The following is a 15,284-nucleotide window of genomic DNA, read 5'->3' on the forward strand; positions in this document are numbered from 1 at the left end:
TTTATAGGACTTTTGGGGGAATTTGCTAAAAATATAGGATGTTATAGGACATTTTTGAAAATATAGGATTTTATAGGAATTATAGGATCTCTGGGGGCCCTGCCATCTAGAATACGATGATAACGAATAGGCGATAGCATAAATTGCAAGGTATACTTGGTAAAATGTATTTCGGGAAACATTTGAGCGCCATCAAACGGTAGAAACCTTTAAAAATAGTCACGTGGTTATAAAATTGCTTTATAGTTTACCGTTGAACAGCGAGTTCCATCTTCATTGAATAAATCTTTAAAATATTAACTTTAAAAGAAAGCCGTACTTAAAGGTTTAAGTTATGTTTTTAAATACTTATAATTTTTTAGTTGAAAAAAATTAATTTGTGAAACTTAATTTAACGACGGCCATTAGAATTATTATTGTGATAAAATAAATAATAATAATCAGCTAGGCTAATACCCAAGGCACCACCTTAGGCCTAAGTCATCAAGCGACTTTTGAAGCCTTTAATTCAGGTGGCCGGGTTACAATGCGTAGGAAGGTGCTGGTAAGCCCTGCATGCCACGCGAGCCGACAGCTCCCTACACTAACTAATACCGTTAACCTCAACAAGTTTTTATGGAAGGGGAAACCGAAGAGCTCGGGGGAAAACCCCTTAAACCAGTGCCACAAGTGTTAAGTCTCTGACTATAATTGTAAAAAAATTAAAGACTTGAACTTAAACACGTTTTTAACCTAACCCCCTATGTTTTGACCACGGCCAATCCCGATCGCGGAAGCGCTTTACAAAAGTTGGCAGTGCTATGACGAATTTCCGGGATCATTTTAAAAAGTTATCTAAGAACAAAACAATTGATGCTATCGCCTATTGGACCAACACCCTATTTTTTCTTCCAAAACGTATTTTTAAATATCAGCGGTGGGAACTATTTCAAACAAATAACACTTGTAGTATAGGTAGGATGGATACTTGTCTCTGTGAGATATACTATATACTTCTGATAAACCATTGAAGGGACCAAGACAAGGCTTAGTCTAATTTGAGAATGCTAAAATGGATGTTTGCACTCGAAACCAATGTTACCGGAGGCAACTAAAGCGCCCGAAAAGCGGTCGGCATTTAACATTAATAAACATCCGAGAACTTCATTATCTGATCAATAGATGGCCTTAGTTCTCTTGCGTTTTTTAAAGGCGCATTTTTCAAATAACAGCACCCACGGATAAAAAAAATTATCGCAACTTACGGAGTTTGCACTCAAGCTCGCGCAGAAAAATCATCCTGAAAATTTACGTCGAAAAATTACCCGTTTTGAGTAGATCGTTAGTCCTTTGTAAAATCGTTTAAAACAGGGTTGCCATGACGTTTTTTATGTAGAAGCGGAAGTTATTAAGAATGACGGTGGTTGGGGTACTTACGTCACGGTATTACTTTAAATTAAAGGGGAACGGTCAAGCTTTAACCAGTTAGATAGCCCTATAGCCCATTAAAAACTAAAATTTATGGCGAAAACCGCATCAAAAATATTGAGTGGTTAATTTTTAATAAAATAAACAAATTTCGGGAAATCGAAAAGCGCGCGTCCGCCGTGACACCTGGTGAGAAGTCGGTGAAACAGAAAAACAACGTAAAAGCGCGCACTGCTGAAGACGCAAAAAATGGTTTTGCACGCGCGGTGCGTTCCAGTTATAAGAGACCTAAGCCTAAATTAGGATAGTTCGCAAATCGCTCATACGGGGTTAGGGGCGCTGGCGGCAGCCCCTAAGATGGCGGCGAAAATTCAAACCGAAACACCTGGCGTTATTTTCCTTTTCAACTTTTTGGGCCAAAAGCTATTTTTTCAAGACAAAAAAAGGTACGTGTTAGTATATTGAACGTCTTGTTAATCTTTTGCTACGGAAATAAGGCCATATTTGGAAAAGCTTGGCCGTTCCCCTTTAAATTTTTAAGAGGGAAAATAGTTGGAAGAAAATACAATTTTTTTCAAGCATTTTCAAGCTCTTACTTCATATTAGTATACACTCTTTTACGAAGTCGGCCATTTCATTACAGGCCTAATTTAAAATAGTACAGGCAAGGGCGCCTGCACGTGCTCATCAGCTCGAGACATCGCGTGCACTTGACCGCGTGAAGCGGCCTTGCAGGCACTATTTGAAATCAGACCTGTAATAAAGGGGCAGCTCTCGCAAATAAGGATATAAAAGAGTGTATAGCCAGGGCTGGCGCTAGGATTTTCGGGCCCCAGGTAATTTTTACTGCAAAATTTGCTTTTTTTTGGAAATAGTCAGACAGTTTTAGATAGGCACCCGTTCCGGCAGCCCCTTTCGGAGGCCCGGGCCCGGGGTACTTTTGCCCCGCTTACCCCCACCCCTAACGCCGGCCCTGGTATAGCAGACATTAAATTTAACTTAACTTAAATCTAATATTATTTATCACAGATCACTTTATTTAGCGAACTTTATTTCCGACGGGTGCCGAACAATCTCCGAGTTTGGTAGTGTTCGAAGGTAACAGTGATTTGGAGTAAAGTTAATTAATTTGTCTTCGTACCACCATGGGCCAAATAATGATGAATACAGGACATGACTCTACAGCGCTAACACCCGACCACTATATATTGCCTCCTATAGGCGATACTATAAAGTCAATTTAGTCTTAACCGACTTGTTAAAATGGGAAAACAAAATCACGTGACTACCTTTTCACAGTCAACTTCGATTCGGTAACTCGTGTAAATAGTTGGCCGTGCGACGTTAAAGAAAAACATTCCTTTTAGACAGCTAAGTAACTTACACTTTTCTATTACAAAATGTTTTAAATAATAAATTGATCAAAATTTGAACCCCCATTAGCAAAATAAAATGAATAATAGTTCGTATTTTGTAGGACAGATGGCGCTGCAGTTCTCCACAAAGTCACGTGACTACCATCTTTTCAAAATAAATACACGTGGTCGTCGTAGTTAATATCCCGAAATATTTATTCACAGTTATCATGTATAATGTGGTTATTAAAGTAAGTACTTATTTTTAAACGTACTAAGTTCATAATTAGTATAATATATAATTATATAATATTAAACATATACTTTCCTAGAATCGTTAAAATTAATCTAAAAATGGGGGCAAATTATGGCAGGATTTTCGAATTACAATCGCCACTTATTTCCGAATTCCGACTTAGTCAACACTAGATGGCGTTTGGGAAACCAGAAATTTTTGCTTGATTTTCCTCCTATTTTTTTTATTTGCGATTTATTTTTTGGTTGTCTAAGAACGCCACGAGGCGTCGCTGTGTTAAAAGGTTTATGGGTCTCATATTGCATTTTGCCTTTATTAAATTTGACCTAGCGGCGGGTTGGGCTTATTTATTTTAACGAATGGTGGCATCACCTAAGCCTGATACCCCAAATTCAATTTAATATAGTGCTGTAGCCTTTCTAATTTCGAAGGTCGCCACGGGGAGAGAATGGAAGCGAAAAAAGATGACCATTAGGTTAATGCTTCGACTTTCATTAGTCAAATAAATTGCGCGAGCAGCCGGTACTTGGACTGTCTTGCTTTTTGCTGGCCTTGCTTTTGGCATTTTGCTAGCCTCGTAAAGTATCTCGAATGGATGGCCGAGGCTTATAATCTAGCTAATATTCGACAAAAATGTTTTTATAGCGGTGCGGCAGATTCAATTGTACGAATGACTTTTCTGTCAGTTCTTTGACTACCCACATGTTTATACTCTTTGTTAATGATATATTTGGTGGCTCATTTAAAACCAACCACAGACGTTTCTACCTAGTGGACATTTCGTTTACTTGTACCAAAGGGATATAATGAGATCAAGTATCCAGCAAGACTAGGGCACCAAAATTTTCAATTTAAATGGATATAGAATCATTTGAATTTTGAGTATGGAGTTACAGAATCATTTGAATTTTGAGTATGGAGTTACAGAATCATTTGAATTTTGAGTATGGAGTTACAGAATCATTTGAATTTTGAGTATGGAGTTACAGAATCATTTGAATTTTGAGTATGGAGTTACAGAATCATTTGAATTTTGAGGGTGGAGTTACAGAATCATTTGAATTTTGGGGGTGGAGTTACAGAATCATTTGAATTTTGAGTATGGAATTACAGAATCATTTGAATTATGAGGATAGAGTTACATAATCACGTGTCTACGCCTGAGTCACGTAAAAAAAGGAAATACCTGAGTTCCGACCCAAATTTGTAGAACGATTCTGTGGACCGTTAAGCGATTGCCATTTGGAAGGTCGAGATTGCTAGCTTCAAGGTCAAAATCACCTTGTACGATTTAATGTCGGCCATTTGGACACCACTGATGTAAACCATGTATCTTCACGGGTTTGACGCAGGCTCATGGTTAACACAATGTTTACAGATTCAAGATTTTTCCAAAATTATAGCATTATAGTCATTTCCACTGTGAAAGCGTTCAATTTTTAATAACCCGTGGTCCCCAGCTAAAAATAATTACTTGGAAGTTTAACACAACGCCGAGTTACTTCATAATCACTGTAATTTAGGTGTCAACGAGATTTATATGAAATTTAATGAGAAACTGGAGATTTGCATTTATCATTTTTTCAATCATTTTTAATCATTTTAATATCGCTTTATTAAGGCAGGTTTCCAGTTCGCCAAAATACTGGACACACGAGCCAATGTAATTATAATATAATAATGGTAAATTGATTTTTCGCGTTTAGTACTTACTGACAACCACTTCGTTCATTTCGTTTTATTGGCTTCTGTGGCGTGATTAATTTCGACAATGTGTGTGTTCATTACGGTGTTGCTATCGCGGTTTGTTAAAAGAGAACTTCTTAGAAGACATTTTTATCCTCCAAGGATTATTGTAATTTATTCTTTAGAAATTAGTTTGCGTTTCACCTCCTCAAACTTTTCTCTCTTTTTTTAGGAAATAAATGAATATAAACCAAGTGGTCCCCGGGTCATAAAGAAACTAGGCATTCCCTCAACGCTTTCAAATTAAAATCGAGCGTCTTCGACGAGTACACACGCTTGGTCGCGTAAGCTTCCCCGATGTTGAAATTCTCGGCGCTAAGTTAAGACTAGTCTTATGAATATAAATGAAGATGCATTTAGAAGAAAAAAAACTTACCGAAAGTCATCCAGATGCAAAATCTGACTAGGGTTAGATAAGAGAGTCTTAAGATGAGATAGATGTTGACTAGTACGGCAATGGCTGGAACCAATGGTACGTACGGTGCCTTGAACTTTAGGTCACACCTGAGACAGGAAAAAGAAATTAGTGTTAACGGACACTTTTATTATATGTCGTTGTTCAATAGGAATATTTTCATCGAGGATCCGTAGCGTGAGCTATTGCAATGTTTGCTCGCGAGATGGGGTTGGTACGAGAGGGTGGTAATATGTACCATAAGTCTATAATATTATTCCATAAGTTTGTCACTTTGGGGAATATTTTACTGAGAGCTAGTAATGGAGTGACGTCATCACAAGAAGAAAATCTCCCCCTAGCGAGGCGTTGTCAAAGGCTACTTGTGACGCGTTAGCAAGTGGACGCAAGACAGCGACGAAGCCCTTAATGCAGTCTGCCTTGTGAATAGCTCTCAGTAAAACTTTTGCATGTGAAGAATAGGAAGTGTCACACTTATGTAACACTTATGTATGTACGTACCGGTATTGCAACCGTTTTGAGAAATATTTTGCTTTTTCATTCTATTTTGAAGCAATAATGTATTTATCTATAATAATCAGCTAGGCTAATACACAAGGCACCAGCTTAGGCCTAAGTCATCAAGCGATTTTTAAAGCCATTAATTCGGGTGACCGGGTTACAATGCGTAGGAGGGTGGTGGCAAGCCCGTAACCTTTACCGTTAACCTCAACAAGTTTATATGGAAGGGGAAATTCAAGAACTCTGGGAAAACACTTTAAACCAGTGGAGAGAACTTGGAAACTCATCGCAGAAGGAGTTTTTCCGAGTTTTCACCCAGTGCCACTAGCTGGGATCAAACCCGGTTCCTCTTGCTGCGAGGCGAAAGTGCTAGGGAGTATGACTATGTTGCAAGGGCGTATCCAGGATTTTATTTCAGGGGGGGTTTTGAGGGAAAATTTCAAGGGGGGGCTATGTTGTCGAAAGCTGCGTGGCACAGCATTTTTACCATTTACCATGGTAACCGTGGAAATACCGCGGGAATAGACGAGAGACAGATTGAGATCTTGTTTTCGGTTAGTCAGTGGATGGAGAAAATAAATTTGAGTTTGGGAATGGTCGGCAATACTTTGAATCAGGAATTTTAATTTCGGGAATGGGTGGGAATGAGAAAACTATACCAAATTAAATAGGAATGGTTGTAAAACAAATATTTGAACTGGGATGGGAATGGAATTTTTTCAGCCGGAAAGGGGGGGAAATAGTAAAATTTATACTATGTTGATACTATTCTTAGGTTTGACTCCAATCCATTTAACGGAACTGCCATTATGCTCCTCCCAATTAAAAGGACATAAAATGAGCGCGGTTCCTCATTGGATCTCCATAATTTACGTATTACCAGAAGTGCGAGTAATTGGTAATTTACAATCATGGTTAAGGTCCGTAAGAATTGAGCTCGATACGCTAATGAAAATAACTTCACGCTACTTGTTGACTGTTATAATCTAGTGATGGCGTAAGTCTGTAATTATGTTCAAGTAAAGCTTATACTAGCGCGCGTAATAAAGTTATTTTTTTAAGCGAGTAAAAACCGTTGCAAAATTGAGCGACGTGCCGTTACGTGTGCTAGTGGAAACCAAGGCTTAGGCCTACAACATTTTGGCGTAAAAAGTAGGGCTGTGCGAGTACTCGATCAGCATAGAGTACCCGAAAATTTTTGAGGTCAGATACTCTAACTCGAACTCGAATAAGAAAATTTTAAATACTCGTCGATTATCGAGTATCAGAAATTTGCCTTAATCGGGTACTAGAATACTCGAATAAGCCATCGGTAAAACTCGCCGAATTGTTTTTCCTGACGACAATATTCGGGTACTCGACAATAATCTCAGTCGCCCAGGTGGAAAAACCGGGGAAATAAATGCAAACGAACATCCCATAAATCCCTTTCAATGACCTTGAGGGATTGGATGGCTGGATTCGTTTTTAAGATTGTCAGTTTTGGTTTTAAGAGAGCTCGGAATCCTCTCTGCCGTGAATGCCTGAGTAATGTTCTTTAGTTTAACGTTTTGTTCATTATTAAGTAGTAACAAGTAGGCTATTTGAAATTTTTCTTAATTACTCGACTACCCTAAAGTCCCGAATAGAACTCGTCGATTAATCAAGTACCCGAACGATTTTTCTAACTACTCGAGAACTCGAGTACCCGAACGGGTTTTTCTGACTACTCGACTACTCGAACAAGGAAAATTTGTATATAATCGAATACTCGACAACCCGACTCGATCAAAATATTACCCGACTCGACTACCCGATGAAAAATTTATTAATACTCGAAACCCGACTCGATTGCGTAAAACCACTACTCGCACAGCCCCAGTAAAAAGAAACCAAGGCTTAGATCTAACCTATATTATTTGTGTCAACGAAAATAAAACCTGGTTTGGCCTAATACTATTTTTGAGTCGACGCTGGCCGTCGTGGCGTTTTAGCCCTAGTGAAAAACAGCCTTAACACACTGACGTGATAATTTTAAACTTATAGTAATGACTTACGTCTGTCGCGAAAATAAAGGTAATCGTGGTCTACTTACCTATTTTGAGGTTGCCTGGCTATTAGAACTATGATGGTGAAAATTCCCGCCAGGCAGGAGAATAAGATGGTCAGCGGAAACCAGCTCCCGTTGGCCAGGGCAGTGGCGCAGAAGACGGCCACCAGGTCGAAGGTTATTATCAAAAAATAGAGGAAGCCCACGAGTTTGATGACGTAGCGTCCGGTTTCTTCCGTGGCTGAACCGGGTCTCCGGTGCCAGAAGAACAGGCCCGGGCATCGGTAGGAAAGCACTTTTAGGTGGCTTCGAATCTGCAGCCGCAGCTCGGACCAGATCCCGGCCAGTCCGCCCAGGCCGCGGCCCACGAAGCCGCTTGGGGCGGACGCGCTGGCACCGCCCAAGATCCCATCTGGGCTGGCCGTGGCTTCATCCATGATTAGAGACTTTCCGTCGTAATTGGAAGACCTGCCAGGAAAGAAAAATCCGTGATTAATTACTAAATTTAACCATCATGTGTTTGTGAACCAATGGATGTTATGTACACGTTAAATATTATAGCTCAGTCAACCAATGAATGTTATGTACACGTAAAATTTTGTGGCTCAGTCAACCAATGAATGTTATGTACACGTTCTGTTATAACTCGGTTAACCAATAAATGTTATGAACACGTTAAATTTTATATCTCAGTCGACCAATGAATGTTATGTACACGTAAAATTTTGTAGCTCAGTTAACCAATGAATGTTCTGTACACGTCAAATTTTGTAGCTCAGTTAACCAATGAATGTTATGTACACGTTCTGTTATAACTCGGTTAACCAATAAATGTTATGAACACGTTAAATTTTATATCTCAGTCGACCAATGAATGTTATGTACACGTAAAATTTTGTAGCTCAGTTAACCAATGAATGTTATGTACACGTAAAATTTTGTAGCTCAGTTAACCAATGAATGTTATGTACACGTAATATTTTGTAGCTCAGTTAACCAATGAATGTTATGTACACGTTCTGTTATAACTCGGTTAACCAATAAATGTTATGTACACGTTAAATTTTATATCTCAGTCGACCAATGAATGTTATGTACACGTAAAATTTTGTAGCTCAGTCAACCAATGAATGTTCTGTACACGTAAAATTTTGTAGCTCAGTTAACCAATGAATGTTATGTACACGTTCTGTTATAACTCGGTTAACCAATAAATGTTATGTACACGTTAAATTTTATATCTCAGTCGACCAATGAATGTTATGTACACGTAAAATTTTGTAGCTCAGTCAACCAATGAATGTTATGTACACGTTAAATTTTGTAGCTCAGTCAACCAATGAATGTTATGTACACGTAAAATTTTGTAGCTCAGTTAACCAATGAATGTTATGTACACGTAAAATTTTATATCTCAGTCGACCAATGAATGTTATGTACACGTAAAATTTTGTAGCTCAGTCAACCAATGAATGTTATGTACACGTTAAATTTTATATCTCAGTTGACCAATGAATGTTATGTACACGTAAAATTTTGTAGCTCAGTCAACCAATGAATGTTATGTACACGTAAAATTTTGTAGCTCAGTCAACCAATGAATGTTATGTACACGTAAAATTTTGTAGCTCAGTCAACCAATGAATGTTATGTACACGTAAAATTTTGTAGCTCAGTTAACCAATGAATGTTATGTACACGTTCTGTTATAACTCGGTTAACCAATAAATGTTATGTACACGTTAAATTTTATATCTCAGTCGACCAATGAATGTTATGTACACGTAAAATTTTATATCTCAGTCGACCAATAAATGTTATGTACACGTTAAATATTATATCTCAGTCGACCAATGAATGTTATGTACACGTTAAATTTTATATCTCAGTCGACCAATGAATGTTATGTACACGTTAAATATTATAGTCAATTTTAAATTTCGATTAACGCTTTCCGTCAATTATTACTAATTACCTAAGTAACATAATAAGAATAAGTATGACTCTTCCTTTTTCTTTATACTCTATTTTTTATGATAGCCTGTGACCATTTAAATAAGTACGAAGCTTTGGACTGAGAACTCTAAGCGAGCTTTTGTTAGTCTATGGAAGTGTTACGTAACGGTACCCGGAAATATCTGCCGACCAGCTATTTGAAGGATAAGCAAAGGCTTATTCAAAATGGAAACGCTTGGCAAAATATTGATTAAATATTGAATTGGAACATCAAATTGACTATTATAAATATCACCTTCGTTTCTGAAGGTAGTTCTTTTCGAATTTTAGACCTAAACGCGGTTTGGCACCAGCACACTAACCTGGCAGTAATCAGTGGCGTAACAAGGGGCACTTGTTCCCCTCCCGAAACAATTTGCTTACTTTATAATTTATTTTATTCGATTGTGTGCCCCCTTAGAAGCAAAATCCTGGAAACGACACTGGCAGTAATTTTACCAATAAAGATGATGTATGGTGTGAAAAGTTTCCGCTTCCGATTATGCAGGGCCGGCTCAAGAAATATTTTCACCCGGGCAAGGGGGATTTTTGGCGCCCCTCTTATTTTGAGACTAAATTAAACTACCCCCACCCGTAAAAAACATTACCATGTCCATGTTATAAATTTACCGTTTTCCTAACAATAAATAATCCCTTTAATCACTTTCTAAATACTTTGTGTAAACATATTTAATACCTTCTTTATGTTACAGGGTCATTTTACATGGAGCTTGAAACACTAGGTAAAATGGCAAGACTAGTATACCTTAAGTACATTAATTATAATGTCCATACTGAATAGTATCACGGTTAATATGTGAAATAAAAGAATTAAGTTTACGAAGAACCCGGGAGTTAAAGATAAAAATAATCCCTGGATTTTTTTATTTTTAACTCACGGGTTGTTCTTAGTAAACTTAATTCTTTTATTCATTACATTAATTGCTTTAATTAAGAAACTTTTTGTGAGATTTTTTAAGGCCTACACTTATGAACTTTTTAAAGCTGTCGCTTGCTTTTCTGCTTTACTTTTTTTTATAAAAAGAACCAGAATGCTTCTATTTCTCGGACAACTTAATTCAATTCAACGTGACTCTTATTAATATCTATCTAACAAAAACTATTTAACTGAAACTAATAAATGACTTTCTGCGCGTGCGCGTAAAATAGAAGAGACTAACTGTAACCACGGACACACGACAGATTAAATCGTACCGATAGACTGCTTAAGAACTAGCCATCGAAAACGATTTAAATGCATTTTAGAATATTAAATGCAGGTTCATAACAGTCTAAGAAACAAATAGAATTCTTGAAAATGGCCTGCTAGTTTATTTATCATAAAGCTGGATAAATGACAACGAAATAGCAAGCAAGTACATAGAAGTACTGTATTACTTTGGGCTTCCTTCTATTCTTGTGGCCCTAAATTGGTTAGAGTGTGCAATAACTGGTGGGTTTACCGGGGAGTAGGGGTCCGGCTCTTGTAACCCATAAGGGCGGTGGCGCACTGGGAGATGTTAGCTCTGATCAAATGGTCCTATCTCCACCTCCGACTTCGGCCAGGTTTGGCTGGAAACTGAGCTTCGACTCAGGCAAACGGAGAGGGTCCGTGTAAACTAGCCGCCTCGGCGGATTGGGTAGCCTGCTATGGGGCGGCGGGCCTCCGTGTAAGGGCACGTTGGCCTTGTTTCCCGGCCTTTTGGAATCACACCGCGATCTCCGTGGCCAGCTGTGCCGGGTTATGTGGACCGCTGTGTCCCGTCGTTTCCCTTCAGGAGCTTTCTACAAAGGGTATGACTCTTTACCTACGTAGTTCGGGTGTTGGAAGGAGTTGCTATAGCATCCACTCTTACTCGCACGGCTGTGTGCGAAGTGAGAATTGGTCCCCCCATTGCTGCACCTTCTGCTGGGTTGAGTGGCTTGCGTCGAAGGTTCGACCATCAGTAGTAGGGTAATACTACCCGAGGGGCTATCGACTTCCCGTAATCGGTGTACACCCTAACTGTAATGATTACGTATTCTTCTGTAATCTTTTGTACTCATTTGTAATCCCGTTATCATTTGTAATCTTCGTACTTATCTGTAATCACCGAAATCATTATGAAATAACGCGTACTCATCTGTAATCACGTGTAATCATTTGTAAAGTGCGTAATCATCTGTAATCACGCTTATTCATTGGAATTATCCCGTACTCAATTACTCATCTGTAACAATTTATAAGTTTTAGGTTGCCTGTGTACTCATTGTAATCATTATGTTCTCACCATAATCATTCTGTACTCATCGTAATCATCTGAACTAATTAATGATTACGTAATCGGTGTAAGGAAAATTCTTACCGGCTAGCCCCACGCTACTACCCATGCTGGATTGGTCACCTGTCCAGGCTTGGGGACGCTGTCGTAGGGCACTATGATGATAGGCCTCCGGTGGTATGGCCCCTGTTGCTAGGTACACCGGACTTAAAATTCTGACACACTTCTATTCTTGTAGTATCGCCCAACCACTTTTTCTTTTTCATATTATATACCCTGGACATTTTGGTATTAGTCCTTTAAATAAAAGATCATTATTATACAGTTTGTGTTGCCGCGAATGGACACATTACTGGTTTGTCAGTGGTTTCTCTTTATACTGCCCAAGCTGTGAATTTTCTATGCATAGATCAGCATTTTTCAACAGGGGGGCAAGACAGTCAGAGAGGGGTTTGTTTAACCACCTATTAGCTAAAGATTTTTCAAATTATGTTATGCTTTCATTACAAATTTTATAAACAAATCCAATTCTTGATAACTAGAAAGGCGCCAACTCAATTTTGGCGCCCCTCTCAAAACGGCGCCCCGGGCAGTTGCCCGGGTTGCCCGGCCCTTAAGCCGCCCCTGCGATTATGCCATCACTCCGCCACGAACTATCTTTAACCAAAATCGTTCAGTGTCATACTTATTTCATATTATGTTACTTATGCTAATTATAATAATATCTTAATTCCTACTATCATAAAAGATGTTGAAAAAGCATTTTCATCTATTATGTTCCACAAGTGCGTTTGTGGAAATAATTATTATTGGCCTAGAATTGACGTCGAGGCAAAGAGCACGTTTTAGAACGAATAACTGGGTCCAAAGTCCACCAAAAATGTGGGTGGTCATTCTATAAATGACTCTCAAGAAAAATATAACAGGCGAAAGATAGCAAACTGACACACTTATATAAACTTATGGTAAAACCATAGATATAAGCAATGTATATAGAGGTCTAGATAAATTTCGGGGCGTCTAAGCCTAACATAAAATACGGAATTGACACCTATCAGACACCGAGGAAAGCACGTGACCCAGAGCGCGAGCTCTCTTAGCATTTTAGTACTAAGTGCTTGACCTTACCGCAGGCCGTAGTCTTTAGACACCATCTGTTGGTGACTTTTAGTATAATTTTTAAGCAGGAGACGATAGCACGAGCTTTCTTACCGATAGATAGCGCCTTATAAGGATAGCCTGCAGAAATTACGCGTTTCTGCTAGCTGTCACCTCCGTATTAACTCCCTTTGAAATATTTCATCTAGACCTTTATATACGTTTCCTATATCTATGGGTACAACAGAAACGTAGTCCTAGAGCTCCGGCCGTTAAACTCTGGTGGAATCATTTTGACCTACTTATTGAACGTTCTGTTAACGTTTTTCCTAGTTTGTTTACCATAGATGACTTCAGTGAGTTTTTGTTAAAGGGTCATAGAATTGTTTGAATTTCGTAAAATGGGTTTAAAAATTCAAAATTATCATTCGTTGGATCTGCCACCTGAAATTCGTATAGGAATTTTTCAAATGATTCTAATGCCCTTTAACGCAATGGGCCGTTGATCTTCGGCGGGTAAAGAACCAGTATTGATTTGCCTAGGGGTCTCCGATGGCCCTCGGTTAATAGTCGTCGTATTCAGCACTTCGTGGCCTGTTTGCTGCCGCATTTTTCACTAGTCGATACGAAGCGAAACAATGGATTCCCTTTGAAGACTCCACCGTCATCAACTCATCATCTTCAGTACTTCCCTGGTGGTTTCTTTGGAAACTTTGTTTATCTTCAAAGATTGTATTTTTCTTCTGGAATCGATTTTTTCCCCCAAATGCGGACATATAATTTAGAAAAGGATTCTAGATCTTGTAGCCCAGCTGCGGCCTTCTCGCTGGTTAGTGCTATATAACGACAAAGGCTGAACCGCTGTTAGTCCTAAATCCGACACCGTCTTTTCAGTTAGAATTGTCGAACGTGCTTTATTTATTGGGAGTTGCCTATGGAATCATCTCCCGTGTACGCGTACGGTGTACCATTCCCGAGCATTCCATATACGTTAAAAAATAGTTGACTTCCAATCATTCCCATTCCATATACGTTAAAAAATAGTTGATTTCCAACCATTCCCATTCCATATACGTTAAAAAATAGTTGACTTACAACCATTCCCATTCCATAAACGATAAAAAATAGTTGACTTCCAACCATTCCCATTCCATATACGTAAAAAAATAGTTGACTTCCAACAATTCCCGAGCATTCCATATACGTTAAAAAATAGTTGACTTCCAACCATTCCCATTCCATATACGTTAAAAAATAGTTGACTTCCAACCATTCCCATTCCATATACGTTAAAAAATAGTTGACTTCCAACCATTCCGGCCCATTCCATATACGTTAAACAATAGTTGACTTCCTACCATTCCCATTCCATATACGTTAAAAAATAGTTATTTCCAACCATTCCCATTCCATATACGTTAAAAAATAGTTGACTTCCTACCATTCCCATTCCATATACGTTAAAAAATAGTTGATTTCCAACCATTCCCATTCCATATACGTTAAAAAATAGTTGATTTCCAACCATTCCCATTCCATTTGACTTAAATTTTCTTATACCAGTTCATTCTCATTTACGATTCAATCTATTGTGAGCAGAAAGAAAGTCCATTACCAACCATTCCCGAGCTCAAAATTATACCTTTCCATCGATTCCCGCGGGTACCATGGTATATGTTAAAAAACCGTTTCCATGCGGATAGTCTACGTGTCTTTGTTAGATGGAGAATCCGGGAGTCCTGACTGTAGTCCGAGACAGTAACGCCATCTTTTTTTGTTTCTTAGTGCTAGTTATATTCTAATAACTGAAACTTAAGATATGTTTTTTTTTTTTTTTTGCACGCGCAGCGCCATCCAGTTATACGAGGCCCAAGCCTAAATTGCGGGATTTCAAAAGTTAGGATAGTTCGCAAATCGCTCACTAAGGTTGTGTTGGCGCTGGCGATACACCTTAAGATGGCGGCGAAAATTCAAACCCAAATACTGGGCGTTATTTTGCGTATCAACTTTTTGGGCCAAAACTATTTTTTCAAGACAAATTAAGGTACTTGTAAGTATATTGAACGTCTTGTTGATCTTTTCATATGCAAATAAGGCGATATTTGGAAAAGCTTGGCCGGTCCCCTTTAAGAAATGTTTGACTACTTTTCCCACCTATTCGCGATTGATTGAAAATTTTCGTTTTATCTGAATTTTCCGAGGGGCAAATCCTAATAATCAT

The 15,284-nt window shown here is 38.5% G+C and overlaps 1 protein-coding gene across 1 annotated transcript in view; it reads right to left on the minus strand.

Moving 5' to 3' along the window:
- LOC149923553 (putative cationic amino acid transporter) overlaps positions 1-15,284 on the minus strand; it is a 166,706-nt gene that overhangs the window by 19,067 nt on the left and 132,355 nt on the right. The window contains exons 11-12 of the mRNA XM_090160783.1: positions 7,755-8,177; positions 5,141-5,268 (exon numbers count right to left, since the gene is read on the minus strand). Of these exons, the coding sequence (XP_090016909.1) occupies positions 5,141-5,268; positions 7,755-8,177 (551 nt within the window). The remainder of the gene's footprint in view (positions 1-5,140; positions 5,269-7,754; positions 8,178-15,284) is intronic.

The sequence above is a fragment of the Leiobunum rupestre genome, chromosome 10 (genome assembly GCF_980474605.1).
Source record: "Leiobunum rupestre chromosome 10, qqLeiRupe1.1.hap1, whole genome shotgun sequence".
Classification (NCBI taxonomy): Eukaryota; Metazoa; Arthropoda; class Arachnida; order Opiliones; family Sclerosomatidae; genus Leiobunum; species Leiobunum rupestre.